A 16,583-nucleotide genomic window follows, 5' to 3' on the forward strand; every position below is an offset into this window, starting at 1 on the left:
GAACATTATTTTTCATTACACACATACAAAACAAAATATTTCTTTAAGAAATCATTCAGATGAAATATTAATAAACATGCAAATATAAATTTGAAAATCTCATACATAAAATTATATGTTGTTTCAATTTTTTGTTACCGGTTTATCATGCAAAACATAATATAAAATCCCGAGTTATAAAATATTAAAAAAAATAGACGTTACAGATAATAGAATTATCATAAATTCACCAAGGTGGGTTATTCAAATATTTATATAATCAATAAAGATATACTAGTAATGTGTCCACTCGAACCTATTTTGATTGTAATTAGAACTAGTGGTGTATGGCATCGTGCCTTAAGGCAAATTGCTGGAACTTCCCGTACCGTGAGAAAATATTTGAGGAATATTAAATGTTTTTAAATAGATTATTATAAATACTGTAACTTTAATTATTCTTATTTTATGGACAAAATATAAAAGATTATGAAGAAATTAAAATTAAAATCCGAATTATTTTCGAAAAAAATTGGTAAAAAACAATTTTAATTTTGAAATAAAAAAAAAAAATCCCAAAAGCAATTGTTTCGTCAACACAAGCAGAAAGTTTTTTGAATCATTTAAATCGGATGTTTAGTTCTTTCAAAAACTGCCATATTTTGTACAATTAGCTCCGTATCTCCGAAATGACTAGACCTGCCTTTGCCAAAAACTAAACACAACTTCCCCTTATCATTACAAATTGAATGTTTTTTGGATAATTTAAATTGGATACTCAATTCTCTCAAAAACTCGAATTCTATCATAATAAATACAATTTTTGAATAAAATTTCGTATTAACGAAATACGTTTACCAATATTTAGATTTTAATGAAAAAGATAATTGTACAATTTAAAAATAATTTTTGGCAAATTTGTACAAAACCAATTAATCAACAATCCGAATTATTTTCGAAAAAATTGGTAAAATACAATTTTAATTTTGAAAAAAAGAAAAATCCCAAAAGCAATTGTTTCGTCAACACAAGCAGAAAGTTTTTTGAATCATTTAAAACTGCCATATTTTGTACATTTAGCTCCGTATCTCCGAAATGACTAGACCTGCCTTTGCCAAAAACTAAACACAACTTCCCCTCATCATTACAAATTGAATGTTTTTTGGATAATTTAAATTGGATACTCAATTCTCTCAAAAACTCGAATTCTATTATAATAAATACAATTTTTGAATGAAATTTCTCATTAGCGAAATATGTTTACCAATATTTAGATTTTAATGAAAAATATAATTGTACAATTTAAAAATAATTTTTGGCAAATTTGTACAAAACCAATGAATCAACATTTTCTAACCTGCAGCAATTTTATAAATTTGTTGAGTATATTTTTAAACAATATGAACCAAAATTTATTTTAAAAACAAAATTTGTGGACCATGATAGTTTTTTCACATTTTAGAATTTTATATAAATACTTAATAACCCTTGGTGAATTCATAACAATATCTTAACTAACAGAACCGCATAGATACACCACGTAGAATTTATTTTAAAACATTTATCATGCAATTATTAATATTAATTCCGTTTAAAATGGTGTTTTTGTGTATTTACCCTTGAAGAATTCGTAAATCGATGATAAACCCGTGGACGCTGTTGATGAAATGCAAAAAAGAGAAAAATACAATATTATTTCTGATTCATTGCAATTCATATATGCAGACATTCATAAATATGATATGTGATAAATAATAAAATGGTGTGGCAAGTGCACTGATAATGATACAGCTCAAAAGAAAAAGAGTGCGCGTAAGGATCACACGCGATTGAAGTAAAACTTATTTGCTACTGTATAAAGTAGCAAATTTAAGTTGAGTAAAAATAAATACATCATATAAAAATTTTGAATAATGATTATTAGTAATATGGTAACACTCGTGATGCACACATTTATTAGTGCCGTCAACCATTATACACATTTATATAATGATAAATTATAAATTATATATTTATGATTGTGAACAATAATGTAATCAAAGTCGTACTTGAAATATGACATGATCGTTTTAAAGTAATTGCTGATTAATAAATTCTATAATATTCATTCACACAGTGGATTATGTTAAACAACGCCTAAACAAATATTGTTTTTGCAAATTAACTCATCCTGTAACAATTGTGTTTGAAGAACTTAGTGTAATTAAAATTAACATACATTCATTTACTGTTTGTATTTTTTTACTTTTTCGCTGACGATATAATCTCATTCCTTGAACACCTGTAATATCCGTCTTGCCTAACAAATTGAAGCCATACTTTTATATTTGTTTTATTTATCAAGTCCTGCACATAGCTTGATCTATGAATCATTTTCTTTTTTATGTGAATGTTAATGCAATGATCATCATAAATATTACGAGGTAATAAATTAACCATATTATAAATGTCAACAGGCGCATTTATAATTTGGCCAAACATTCCGAATTGTCCATTTGCATGTCGCAATCGTCTAATTTGCATGAAACACAACCTCGGTGAAATTAACCTTTCAGATACAGTATCTAGTTTAGGTAGATAATTTGGTATAGGTGAAAATACAAACTCGTTAAATTTACACAAAGTGGGAATTTTACCCGAATTTAATATCTTTCGACAAGTTTGACACCCAACCTGATTATTTAAATCAATATTCAAAAAAACATTATTAAGAATTTGTTTTTGAGCATCATTTGATATTTCTAAGTCGCTTTGAAGCCAAAGTCGATCACACACAAAACATACATAGCCAAAGCTATCAATTCTTACGCAGCGCAGATTTTTCCTTAGTTTCATTATTTATTTGCGATCATTTGCACTACAATTATTTATGGGGGACGGGATAAAAATTCTTCCGATCCTGACATTTTATTAACTCACGAATTATACTGCTAACCCATGTCGCGCCTAAAGAAGTTTTACTTCAAAAAATGTTTAGAGACTACGAGCTAAATACAAAACTCAAGTGAAAGTCGACACATTTTTGTTTGTATTGACATATGATTGACATTTGATGTATTTTTTGTTTTGCTCGCTCGAATAATGCGATAGCTGCGCTTACTAGAGTCGTAAGCGCGAATCATGCAAGCGATTACTTTACACCCATGTCGCGCCTAAAGAAGTTTTACTTCAAAAAGATAAAAGATTTAATTATCATAATGCAACTGAAAATATGCTAAATTTAGATATTTATTTTAATAGTTTCATAATAGTTTAATAGTTTATAAAGTTAACGAATCCTAAAGAAACTATACGAGTCGACTAAAACGCAATTCCAATTTTCAACTATCATTTGAGAAATAATGAAAACATAAACTTCTCCTTCGGGAAGTTAAAAAGTTTTTCCTCTTATTTTTTCTAAAATTATTATTATCTTAGGTTCAAAATACAAAGCTTCTACTAAGCAATTGAAATAACCTTCTGGTTGGAAATTGCAATTAAAATAATTTTCTGATTAAGTTTTACAATAAAGAAACACTTGACAAATAAAATATTTTATATTGGATGCTTTTTGGGTTACAATAAACAGGAATAAAAATATTCCTCCATTATGTAGTTTAAAAAATTCTCTTTTGAGCTGCATCAATCTCAAAAATTCAAAACAAACCATTCATTTCGAGCAAAACCGAATGAAAAAATGTATGAATAAATAATAAATATATTAAATAAATATCTTACAATTAAATTTACCTGAATTTAAATTCGTCCGTTTAAATATTTGCGTCAGTGATGTACTTATGCTTTTTCGCTTGGGTTCATTTCTTTTAAACGGATCGTAATTTGTTGAACTATATTGAGCTGCTAAAGCAGTCCTATTGTTGCTTTCAACTGCTCGATATCTTGTGTCGAAAGAATTTGTGCCTGGCAAAAATTATAACATAATAATAATGAATCATTAGTATAAGTATTACAACTGTTAAATTATTAACATCTAGTAATATTGTTAAATAACATAAATTTAAATAGTTTATTAATAACGAAGTGTGTTTTATCATTGTACCTCCAAGTATTGCACCACTATTGGCAGCTTGATTTCTATTCTTATTGGCTGCTTCGATGGCATTCTTTCTGGCATTCACGAGTCTAGATTCTCTTTCCAATAGAAAACTTTGAGCTTGCTCTGCTATCTGAACGGAATCTTGTACTTGTACTGATAGACTTGTGTCGATGTATTCTCGTACTGATAAGATGATCTAAAAAAAAGAATAATATAAATGATTGACTACAATATATATATATATATATATATATTAATAAATATTTTAATATTTTAAGTATTCCAGGTAGTAAAGAACATTGTGAAACGTCTGAAAATTTTGTAAATTGTCTGCAAGTGCTGTAAATTTTCTGAAATTGGTGTAAACCATCAGAAAATGTTGTTAACAGTATGAAAATTTTGTAAACCTACTGAAAATGCTGTTAATTGTCTGAAAAGTTTGCAGATTGTCTAAAAATGCTGCAAATTGACTGAAAATGCTGCAAATTGCCTGAAAATTCTGTAAATCGACTGAAGATGGTAAAAAGTTTGCAAATTGTCTGAAAATGCTGCGAATTGATAGAAAATGCTATCAACTTTCTGAAAATGCTGTATATTGATTGAAAATGCTCCAAACCATCTGAAAATACTGTAAATTGTCTAAAAATACTGCATATTGTCTGAAAATACTGCAAAATGTTTAAAAATACTCTAAATTGTCTGAAAATACTGTAAGTTATCTAAAAATATTGTAAACCGCTGTAAGTTGTCTGAAAATGCTGTAAGTGTCTGAAAATATGTCTGAAAATACTGAAAATTATCTAAAAATGTTGCAAACCGCTGTAAGTTGTCTGAAAACGCTGTAAGTTGTCTGAAAAGACTGTAAGTTATCTGAAAATACTGTAAATTGTCTGAAAATAATGTAAATTGTCTGAAAATACTGTATATTGTCTGAAAATACTGTAGTTGGTCTGAAAATACTGTAAATTGTCTAAAAATACTGTAAATTGTCTGAAAATACTGTAAATTGTCTAAAAATACTGTAAATTGTCTGAAAATACTGTAAGTTGTCTGAAAATACTCTAAATTGTCTGAAAATATTGTAAATCTTCTAAAAATGTTGTAAACTGCTGTAAGTTGTCTGAAAATGATGTAAATTATCTGAAAATACTATATATTGTCTGAAAACGTTATAAATTGTCTGAAATTGCTGTAAACCATCTGAAAATGTTGTAAACAGTCTGAAATTTCTGTAAATACTGCCTTATTATTTATTTAATTAATAATTATTTGAAAATGCCGTAAATCGTCTAAAAACCTCGTAAATCGTCTAAAACTTCGTAAATCGTTTGAAACTGCTGTAAACTATCTGAAAATGTTGTAAATCATCTGTAAATGCTGTGATAAGTCTGAAAATTATGTAAACCGTCTAAAAACGCTATTATGTTATGTACCTTCTGAAAATGCTGTAAATCAACTAAAAATGCTGTAAGAACCACCTGAAAATGCTTTAAATCGTCTAAAAGTGCTGTAACTATCTGAAAATGTTGTAAATCATTTGAAAATTCTGTATAAAGTCTGAAAGTGCTGTAAACTATCTGAAAATGTTATAATCTATCAAAAAATGCTGTAAATCGTCTGAAAACTTCATAAATCTTCTGAAAACATCATAAATCGTCTGAAAGCCGATTTTAAACGTTGTAACTTGCTTAAAAATGCTGTAAATCGTTTAAAAATGTTGTAAATCTTCTGAAAATGTTGGAAATCGTTTAAAAATGTTGTATTTTGTCTGAAAAAGCTGTAGCTTTATCTGAAATGGCTGTAAACTATTTAAAAATATTGTAAATCGCCTGAAAACGTTTTAATCCATCTGAAAAACGACATACATCATCTAAAAACGTTGTAAATCATTTTAAAATATTATCGATTGTATGATGAAAGTATTGTAGAATATTTAAATGTTTCTATATTGTAGAGCTTAATAGATCCTTCAACTTCAACTTAATGATATTTTAAACTCCAGGACAGGAAATCTATCTTAATTTATATAAGTAGTTTTAATAAACATAATGTACCTGATATACAGTTCGAATTGGTGCTTTGGTATGAGTATGAGTACTAAGTAATAATGTCCGAAGCAAATCTTGTGGAAACACACTCAGCCTGGAGAGAAGTCCCGTCAGATGAATATTAACATAAACAGAATTCGAAGGCATGGCTTGAAGCTTAGAAAATAGAATTGCCAGGAATTCACCTGCAAAAATAATAAAAGTGATATAATATTTTTATATAAATCAAAGGAAATTGTGTGCACAATTTATTTACCTATACAATTTGCATCAACTAAATCACTATCACCGCCACTACTAAACATGATATTAGCTTTAACTTCCTTCTCCTCTTCCGAAAGACAACTAACATCCTTACTATGCCCATCATCTCCTCCCGCTCCAAGAAAATCATCCGGTTTATATTTAAAACTCTCATACCCACTACTATCACCCAGTGACTGCAAACTATCCAATTGTTTCTTTGAACAATCTTCATTATTATTATCATTTCCTGAAGTCAAATGCTCCAAAATCGCATTTTCGTCTTCGATCAAGTTCAAACTGGCTGCTTCGTGAAGGAATTCCTTCACAGTGTCCAATAGAGCAGGGTCGGATTGTATTAAACTAGTTGGTGTTGGTGTAAAGCTTGTTTTTATTGGTTCATTGAATAAAGGATAAGAAGATATATGGTCGGAGTTGTTGGTTGTGTGTTTGGTAGATTTTAGGCTGTGATCGTAACGATTAGACCATACTTCACAGGCTTTTTGACATGTTACCAGTTTTTGGTGGGCATCGCAGAGATATGCGTGGTAATTACGATACAAGGTTCCACTAGAGTATAACTGAAAAAGAAAGAACCATTTTTAATTTAATTTTTTATTTATATTTTATTTTTTAAATATATAGCCCACAGATTTTTTCCAAGGGAACTTAGAAATACAATAATTTTACATTATGGATAACAAGTTGCAATATATAGTAAAATTAATAAGGCACTTAAACAAAATTACATAATACAGAATGTAACAATATTATTTATTTACATAAAACTAGCTGTAAGTGGAATTCTGTCTTAAGGCAATTAAGGCATCGTGCCTTAAGGCAAATTGCTGGAACTTCCCGTACCAAAAAATGATTATTTTTTTAAAAACGATTAACATTTTTGAAAAAAATTTACTTCGAAAAAAATAAGATTTTTGGCAAACAATTAGACAAAAAATTACTTTTTTTTGAAAAAAAAATTTTTTTTAAATAATTTTTTTTGAAAAAAAGAAAGTTTTCTTTATTTTGACATATTTTGAAAGATCTAAACTTTTTTTTCAAAGCAATCGTACTGCTTTAACCGCATAAAGACGAAATATCAAACTGCGTAAGCGCCGCGTCGACGTCTAACGCGTAAACATTGGTACGGAACCCATAGGAATGTAAACCAAAATTATACTTATTGTTAAAATCTCTATAAAATATCTGATAATTTGATGTGCATATGTCTAATGATCATTTTTGACCGCCAAATGTCATTTTTTTTTACTTTTTTTATTAGATCTCCGAAACCGCTAGACCTGCCTTCATGAAAATTTGATCGATTCTTCATCTTGTCAATACAAGTAAAACGTTTTTTGAATTATTGAAATCGGACGCTCCGTTCTCTTAAAAACTGAGTTACCATTTTCGGCACTTTTTGCCCCGTATCTTCGGAACGGCTAGACCTGCCTTCGCCAAAAACTAATCAGCACGTCTCCTTATCAATACGAATCGAATGTTTTTTGAATTATTCAAATTGGTTGATCGGTGTTCCCGAAATCGTCGACGCAAATTTGTATCCGCACATACATACACACACGCATACACACACACACACATACATCCATTTTTTCTAAGGTATGCCAAAATATTCAGAAACCTTTGAAACGTCGAGAAATGCAAAAATTTTCATTTTCGATTTTTTTGCGATTATTATAACTTGCCCTACGGGAAGTTAATAAGATAAAATAATAAAAGTTATTTGAAAAGAAATAAAAAAGTTAACTTATTTATAAAATATTATTGTGAAAAACAGTTTTTATTAAATAGTAAACTTAAAGTAGCATGATCTTTAATCAAAAAGAAGAGGTTAGTTAGAACATGTTAACAATTTATATTATCTTACCCCATAGTGATTCCAGTTAGTAGGCATATTTTTTGAAATAGGTGGTGTTTCAGGTTGCACATAAGTTGATTTATTCAGATCTCTATCTATCAATTTGGAACATGATTGCATTATATTTGGTGACAGTGCAAGAAACTTTTCGACACTCTGAAAATTCATGTCGTCCAGGAAATGGGTAAACCGACTGTAATATACACAAAACGAAATTTTATTATATATATATATATATATATATATACAATTATATCATATATAAAATTCTTCTGATATATGTAAATGTACTCCTTCAAAATAATTATCCGGATTTTGATAAAACTTTCAGAAGTTTAAGCAAATTTTTTAGGACGTATGTAATTATAAAAATGTAGTAATATTGTAGGAATAAATGGAAAAAATTGCAAAAAAACGACATGTCATTGTTTGACATTGAAAAAATTTGAGACATTGTTCGGCATTGAAAGCAAATGAAAACTGTCATCTGCCAAAAATTTCAATTTACTTATAAGCCTAGACAAAATTAGAATATGTATAATAAATTCATGATTATGAATAAGAAAAATGAAATGTCTGCATTATTATTGCCAAAAAACAGCTGAGATGTGCCAGAAATTAAAATAATATAAGATACAGTATGTATGGCAGATTGAATGATACAAATATGAAAAGGATTTCACAAATTAATTCACTTGAAATATGAACTTAAGTAATAATCAGTGCCGGTCCTATCTTGAATGTTGCACAAGATTTGGATGTGATATTTTCTTTACAGTTTTTTTTTTCAATATAATTCAAGAAATATATAAATTTATTTGCAGTTTTACTAATCTTTGCACAATATTTTTGAAATACATTAAAAATTTCATTTTAAAACCGCAAATGGGAAAGTAAAAATGAATACATACAATTCGACCCTTATGATATCAATAAGAAGAAGCTTAAAGGTACAATTTTGGATATCTTAATTAATAAAAAATCAAATTAAAATAATTCAACATGAAGTACCAGTGTTTAATAGTGAAAGGCTAAAATTGTTATTGGTCTCTATAAATGCCCAAAATAAATAAGTAAAATTGTTTCAAAAGCCAAATATTAATTAATGATAATAATTTTAATAATAAACTGTTAAAACAGCTAAAATAATAGAGGGGTAATAATGAATATTGAATTATTACTAAGGAAAATGTAATTTAGATATTATAATTACTAAAAACCAGTTAAAATATGATACGAGATTATAAAAATGGTTGAAAAAATCCAAGGACACTATATATTACTTTTTTGAGTTTAAAAGACTTCAATTTCCAATATAGTGTGGGAATTGATATTCATCATTTTATTTAAAGCAGTTCTACATTTATCATCGCTCATATTGCTGTTTAAGCATTTTGGTGTGAGGAGTAATTTGAAAAATAATATTTATTATTTTTAGGTAAACGGTAAATATTAGTATTAAAAAATTGTAGACATAACCTTTTGTTATAAAAATTTATATCAATCTAATAAACAAAATCCGGATTGAATTTTGAATCTGATCGTTCAATACTATATTGATTAAAATGTTTTTCTAAACTCATATTAATGAAAAAAATGTAATTATTAAAGTTTTGAATAAAAGAGCACATTACAAAACTTATAATAAATAACCAAGTGACTTTTATAAGTGTGTTAAATACTATTTAGAACTACATCCTATTTACCTTGCTATCATTTTAACATACGTTCTATGATGCAAAGAAGCATTAGAAGGTTTTATTGGTCACATACTAATGCAACTAATTTATTGGAAAAATATCTTTAGATGTAGCACTAACAAATAAAAACTGTCATGTGCCAAATAATTTCAATTTACTTATGAGCCTAGACAAAATTAGAATATGTATAATAAATTCATAATTATGAATAAAAAATATGTAATGCCTACATTATTAATGCCAAAAAGCAGCTGAGATGTGCCAGAAATAACTATAAATACTATATCGATTAAAATGTTTTTCTAAACTTTATTGATTATATGAAACAAAATGTAATTATTAAAGTTTTGAATAAAAGAGCACATTACAAAATTTATAATAAATAACCAAGTGACTTTTATAAATGTGCTATATAATATTTTGAGGAAAGGTTTCTTTGGTCACATACTTAAGATAAAGCACTAATTAGAAGTAAGAACACAAATAAGTGAATTGTGACCATTGTAAAAATGACATAGTACTTAAAAACATTCTTGAAAACTGAGGTTATGTTAGCACGACTAACAGTGATTATTTGGTTGTGCTTTAGTTTCTGTTTTTCTTTTTATGCTGAATGATGAGACACATCTGGTCTCAAATCGTTTAAAATAAAATAAGTATTTCTTTTTATTTCGCCATATTGGCAATTTTACTACATATCAATATGTTTAGACGTCGAACAAGAAAAACATATAGTAGAAAATATATATATATATATATATATATATATATATACTGCTGACCCGGCAAACGCTGTTTTGCCATCAAAAATATTTTGCCGCATTGCAGAAGTTTTTATAATATACATGTTATATTAATAACAATGTTATATTTTTATTACACAAATTTCTTTACATTTTGATAATTAATTTGAACGCATCATAGTGCTTTGTTTAATTTAATTTTATTTATGTCAAATAGTGAAATATTTTTAATCAATGAATAAATTAGATTTTAGTCTGAATCATCGCAGTACCATTATCTAAATATATAATGTTTATATAAATATCAGATTTTTCACTTTTGCATTTAATTTAAAAATATTGAATGTCAATTTCATATATCCAATATGCACTAAATTTTTGAATGCCAAAATATTTCCTTTTTGGTTCGAAATTTAATATAATATGATATAATTTATATCTATAATTTGATTGCCAAATATATAAATAAATAAATATATATATATATATATATATATATATATATCTGTGTGTGTGTATTTAAGTATTATTTACCTGTCGACTATAAGATGATCCCCCTTCAACAAGTATTTAAAAATCAGTTCCAGCATTATGTCCTCGCAGTTAATTTCAATCAGCGATTCGAATAGAGCCAGTGATACTAAGCAAAGCTAAAAATTGAAAATACAAGATCAAGTAAATAAGTAGCATAAAACTATTCATATAAAATTAATCAACTGTATAAATTTGTATTTGCAAACGTATCGAAGAATAACAAAAAAATAACTCATTGAAATGTAAATTATAATTTAAAAGCTCATCGAGTCCATAAGAACCCGATGTCTATTTCCTTCCTTCTTACCCTGTCCTCGGAGTCCAATCTCTGTACCAAAACATCCAGCAACCTGGTCCCATCGTAATTATCATCCAGCAAGAACTTCACCAGAGTCTTCAGCAGTCCTGGTTCTGTAACAGACCTCAGAACCAGATCGAAATAGGCAGTGGCTGCCACTTGTTCATCGATTCCTGTCTGCAAAGTAGTATGGTACCTAGTTTGTGGTTGTGGCGATTTCGGAATTGTTTGTCGCCTACTACGACGCTGTAATTGGATGCACACCAAATTTCTTGGTAGTAAAACATAGTCTTTGTCGTTGATTTTGAAAATTTGCAATATTAGGTTAGAGGCGGTTTAGGAGATCGTAAAATGGTAAAATGGTAAAATTCATATTAAAAAGTATTAGTATTGATGTACATAAATCATTTACGGCAACGTGGTGCAAGAGTTAAAACACGATGAGAGGATGTAAGAAGATTATTATAAAACCACATGTGTATCATACCTGGAAGAGGTTATATATTTTCCACATCGCCTGTTGGAGCCCTCAGCTTCAGTAGCACTATTCAACCATGGTTTTTATCTTTTAGTGCATCGAGTCGTTATTATTATAATATTCCACACACTATAATAATAGCGACTCGATGCACTTAATCCACATGTTATAAAAAGAATGACTCAATGCAAAGGTTGCACAAAAAGGATTGAATTGAAGCCATAGATAAAAGAAGAGTATGATTGAATCGCCCTGCTGAAGTGGGGGAACATACCGTTAATATGCGAACTTCAGAATAGTAATATGAAATTTATCCAGGATAATTAACTTCTCGAATTAAAAATATGCGCGCGCGTATGAATGTGTATCATATTTTGACCGTTCATCGGCGTTTTAACAAAAACGGCTGTACCGATTACTAAAATTTAAAAGCTATTCGATAAAACTGGATAAGAACTCGATTTTATTAGTTTTTCGAGACGATCGGCCGAGCCGTTTGTTTGTAATTAGCAGGAAAGTGCAAAATTTTTCGTCCACGGTTTATCCAAAAATCCTGTACCTATATATAATATTCATAAACTATATATTCGAACGATATCTCAAAACCAAAAAAACTAACTATTACAAAATAATATTTTCGTTAAAATTTTGGCAACGTGGCCATTGATCTCGTGATAGCGATGCCGCCCGATTTAAGGCGATGGCTTGTTATATCTTTTGCCCTCTACTTTAAAATATAGTTATTGTTAAAAAATACGGTACTTCGTATTTAAGATAATGAAAATAATTTTTTGCACGCAAACCTTTAACCTGGCTCTGAAACAAAGTCCTAGAATATAATTATTTGCTCTCTAATTTAAAATAATATTGATAAAAACTAATATACTTCACGTTCCGAACGAAAATTTTAAAATATTATTTGCCCTCTACTTTAAAATAGTATCGTTAAAAAATACCACACCTTACTTGTTTTTGAGATAATAAAAATAATTTTCCCGCAAATATTATTTTTGGCCCTCTACTTTGAAATAGCATCTTTAAAAAATACTATACTCTACTCGGTTTTGAGATCATTAAAATAAATTTTTAACCCCGGTTTGAACAAAAATCCTAAAATGTCATTTGCCCTCAACTTTAAAATAGTATAGATAAAAACTACTATAATTTCTTGTTTTTTAGATAATAAAAATATTTTTTCCAACAAATCTCTTACCCTGGTCCGAACGAAAATCCTAAAATATTATTATTTGCCCCCTACTTTAAATAGTATCGATAAAAAATGATATATTTTAAAAATATTTGTTTCTTGCAGTTCTCTAACCCTCCTATTAAATATTATTATTTGCCCTCTACTTTAAAATAGTATCAACAAAATATACTATACTTTCTTGCTTTTGAGATAACAAAAATATTTTTTTTCTGCAAATATTATTATTTGCCCTCTACTTTAAAATAGTATCAACAAAATATGCTATACTTTCTTGTTTTTGAGATAATGAACAGATTTTTTCCCGCAAATGTTATTTGCTCTCTACTTTAAAAAATATCATACTCTCTCTACTTGTTTTTGACATAACGAAAATAATTTTTTCCCTCAAATATTATTTGTTCTCTACTTTAAAATAGTATCATACTGTGTTGTTTTTGAGAAAATCCTAAAATATTATAGGCCTAAGACAAGTGGTTAAATTATAAGAAAACATACTATAATTTTGTATATCAATTAGAAATCGCATTCCTTAGTTCACGATGAAAGCAAAATTATTATTAAGGAAAAATGACAATTACACCTGGTTAATTTTCATGGTGTGTAAATACAGAACAAATGTGCTTTACCCTGGTTTAGTGTTTTGCGCACTCAACAGAGGGCCAAAGTAACAGATATATACAGTAGAATCCGATTAGTATGACGCCGGATATATTGACAACCGCTTATTATGACGTAAAGTTAAAGGCAGTTTGGTTTCCATATAAAATTTCTTAAAAAAACAGCTGTCTAGTCGGATATGTTGACCTCGCTTACATTGACATTTCGCTTATAATGACCCATTTTTGAAAAAAAAATTTGGTCCAAGTATAATGACCGACATGATTTTACACCTCCGATAACATAGAGTTCATGTTTTTCATTGCACATTGTTATGGTATGGCACCACTGTGAACTACCCTTGTGTGTCAGGTCGCTACATACCTACCCACATACCCACAGGTCTCTATGTTGCACGAGATTCGCGCTATGGAAACTTTGGCAACTTCCGGCATGGACGACCTCGTGCAAAAAATAAGTAGGCTCATTCTTGGTGTTCAAAATTTGGAAGCGATAACATCTGCTATAATTTACTGAATTAGTAAAGTTCTATATTTTTTACTATTTTTACCCAGTAATTAAAACTCAAACAAAAATTACAGATTTTTACATTAAAAAATGCATTGTTATGTCATATTTTTAATTAAATTTGTCAATTTGTTAGTATGTGTCATTTTTTACCTTAATTTTTGTATTAAATTACTGAAATTAATAACATATTCGCCAAAAATTGTTTTTTTTTTTCAGTACGCTTAGTATGACGACCGCTTAATATGACGATTTTTCGCCGTCCCTCGAATGTCATACTAAGCGGATTCTACTGTATATATAATGTTCTAATATCATTTGTTCGAATTAATCAAGTTTTTCTTTTTCTTTAAATAAATCTAAGTCGGTGGCGCCTCTATTATGGAGAGCACTCTATGGAGAGCGGAAAGAATTAAAATTGAAGCACGACAAAGCGGCCGTGTTTGCGATCTATTTATTCTTCTTTTATCCACGTTAATTATGTATCCAAAATTATAAATATCTCTTAATATTAATAGGAGAATGGTTAAATTTCCTCAGAAGATCAAATTTTATTCAGTGCTAATCTATTATTAGTTATCAAATTATTTTAAGCTATATACAAATGGCTAAATATTCCAATCCTTAAAAAATGAAAATAAAGCTAAAACCGACAAAAGTTATCTTAACAATAGCAAAATGAGTATGAAACAAATATTATGTGCGCTTTGTTATTTTTAAAAAGCATTTCAAGAATTTTATAAAAACATGGAAAATGTTTAATATATGTTGAATGATGGGGCAACGCTATCTTATGCTTGTTTATTGATAGTAAAAATTGTGAAAATGTTTATTTATTTGCTGTGCGACCAGGCGCATTTTACATATAAACAAGCAAGGAAGCATCTTATGATAACTGCGTCATTGACGATTCTGTTATCATAACATTCTTCCTTGCTTGTTTATTTGTAAAATACACCTGGTCGCACAGCAAATAGATAAACATTTTTACCATTTTCACTGCCAATAAACAAACATAAGATAACATTGCCATGACAACGCTATGTTATGCCCCATGAATTCTGAGTTGAATTAGTTATCAATGAGATGATTTGCATGATGAATGATTCCAAGTGTTATTTTTTTAGAAAAACCTCAAACCTCAACACGAAAATTACTTCAACCTATTTTGATTTTGCTGATATGTTATAAAATAAAAGTTTGCATGATAAACATAAATTTTGCCATAAACCTCTTTAACACCGCCACCCACCTCAATCGATTTCAAATTCAAATTTGATGGAAAGACCAGTAGAAAAATTTGGTGCACATACAGTTACATAAATAGAGGCAGATACAAATATAAAATATGTACAAAATATGAATAAATTTCTAAATATACATGTGTTTGTCATATTGAAAACAAATTTATATATCCCATATATATATATTATATATATATATATATATATATATATATATATATATATATATATATATATGAAAATAAGCAGCATGTTGCTGAAGCATATGTGGATTTCTTTTGCAACAGAAAATTACCATACATTTACCAATTTTACATTTATTGTCTGTGAACATTTAAAATTTCATTTAGAACAAAAAATGCAATGGAAACAAAATAGTAGTAAACCAAACAGTTTTTTAAAAAAATACTTTTTATTATCGACGTTTTGGAATTAAGTACGATCCATCTTCAGAAATGATGTGTACAAAAATCTGAAACGTCGCCAATAAATAATATTTTATTACTACTTTTAATATAATTCCTTTACTCTGTTTTCTTTTTTATTTACCTCTTACATTTAATAGCAACATATACCACCGAAATATTTCCAATACAATATTATCATATTGTATATTTACATTTTTCTCCCGAAATGTGTCGATAAGCAAAACAAATCCCAAAAAGACTTTGCAAAATCGAAAAGAAAAAACACAATAAATGTTCTCATACCTGCAAAAGCGCTGGACCCATTACAGGAACTAAAAAACCTTGATACAAAAAATCGAGCAGTTGTTGTCTGATCATGGGATGAGCCACCTGAGAACAATAATAAATATAAAATAACTAGATAAAATTTAATTTATAATAATATATGATAAATAAATGTTTTGTCAATATATTACATAAATTTATTTGTAATCTAGATTAATTATTAATTATTAAGTTTTTTTAATCACTTGAGTTGTTAATAAATATCATTGATGTTATTATATTTATTTATATATATATTATATAATATTGTGATAAAAATAGTAATTGTATTAAAGTAAATTGTAAAAAATTGAATTTATGGGCCAATTCTGCCG

At 28.1% G+C, this 16,583-nt stretch overlaps 1 protein-coding gene across 1 annotated transcript in view; it reads right to left on the reverse strand.

The window, feature by feature from the left end:
• Positions 1-3,745: 3,745 nt before the first annotated feature.
• Positions 3,746-16,583, reverse strand: part of LOC113363268 (UPF0518 protein GJ17503-like) — a gene marked incomplete at its 3' end in the record, with an annotated part of 23,817 nt that continues 10,979 nt past the window's right edge. The window contains 7 exon segments of the mRNA XM_026605758.1: positions 3,746-3,879; positions 4,019-4,211; positions 6,070-6,248; positions 6,320-6,887; positions 8,195-8,378; positions 11,163-11,278; positions 11,470-11,637. Coding sequence (XP_026461543.1) covers positions 3,746-3,879; positions 4,019-4,211; positions 6,070-6,248; positions 6,320-6,887; positions 8,195-8,378; positions 11,163-11,278; positions 11,470-11,637 — 1,542 coding nt within the window.

The sequence above is a fragment of the Ctenocephalides felis genome, unplaced genomic scaffold, assembly GCF_003426905.1.
Source record: "Ctenocephalides felis isolate EL2017-DRISC unplaced genomic scaffold, ASM342690v1 CF-g0.4_SCAFFOLD_00845, whole genome shotgun sequence".
In the NCBI taxonomy this organism is placed as follows: domain Eukaryota; kingdom Metazoa; phylum Arthropoda; class Insecta; order Siphonaptera; family Pulicidae; genus Ctenocephalides; species Ctenocephalides felis.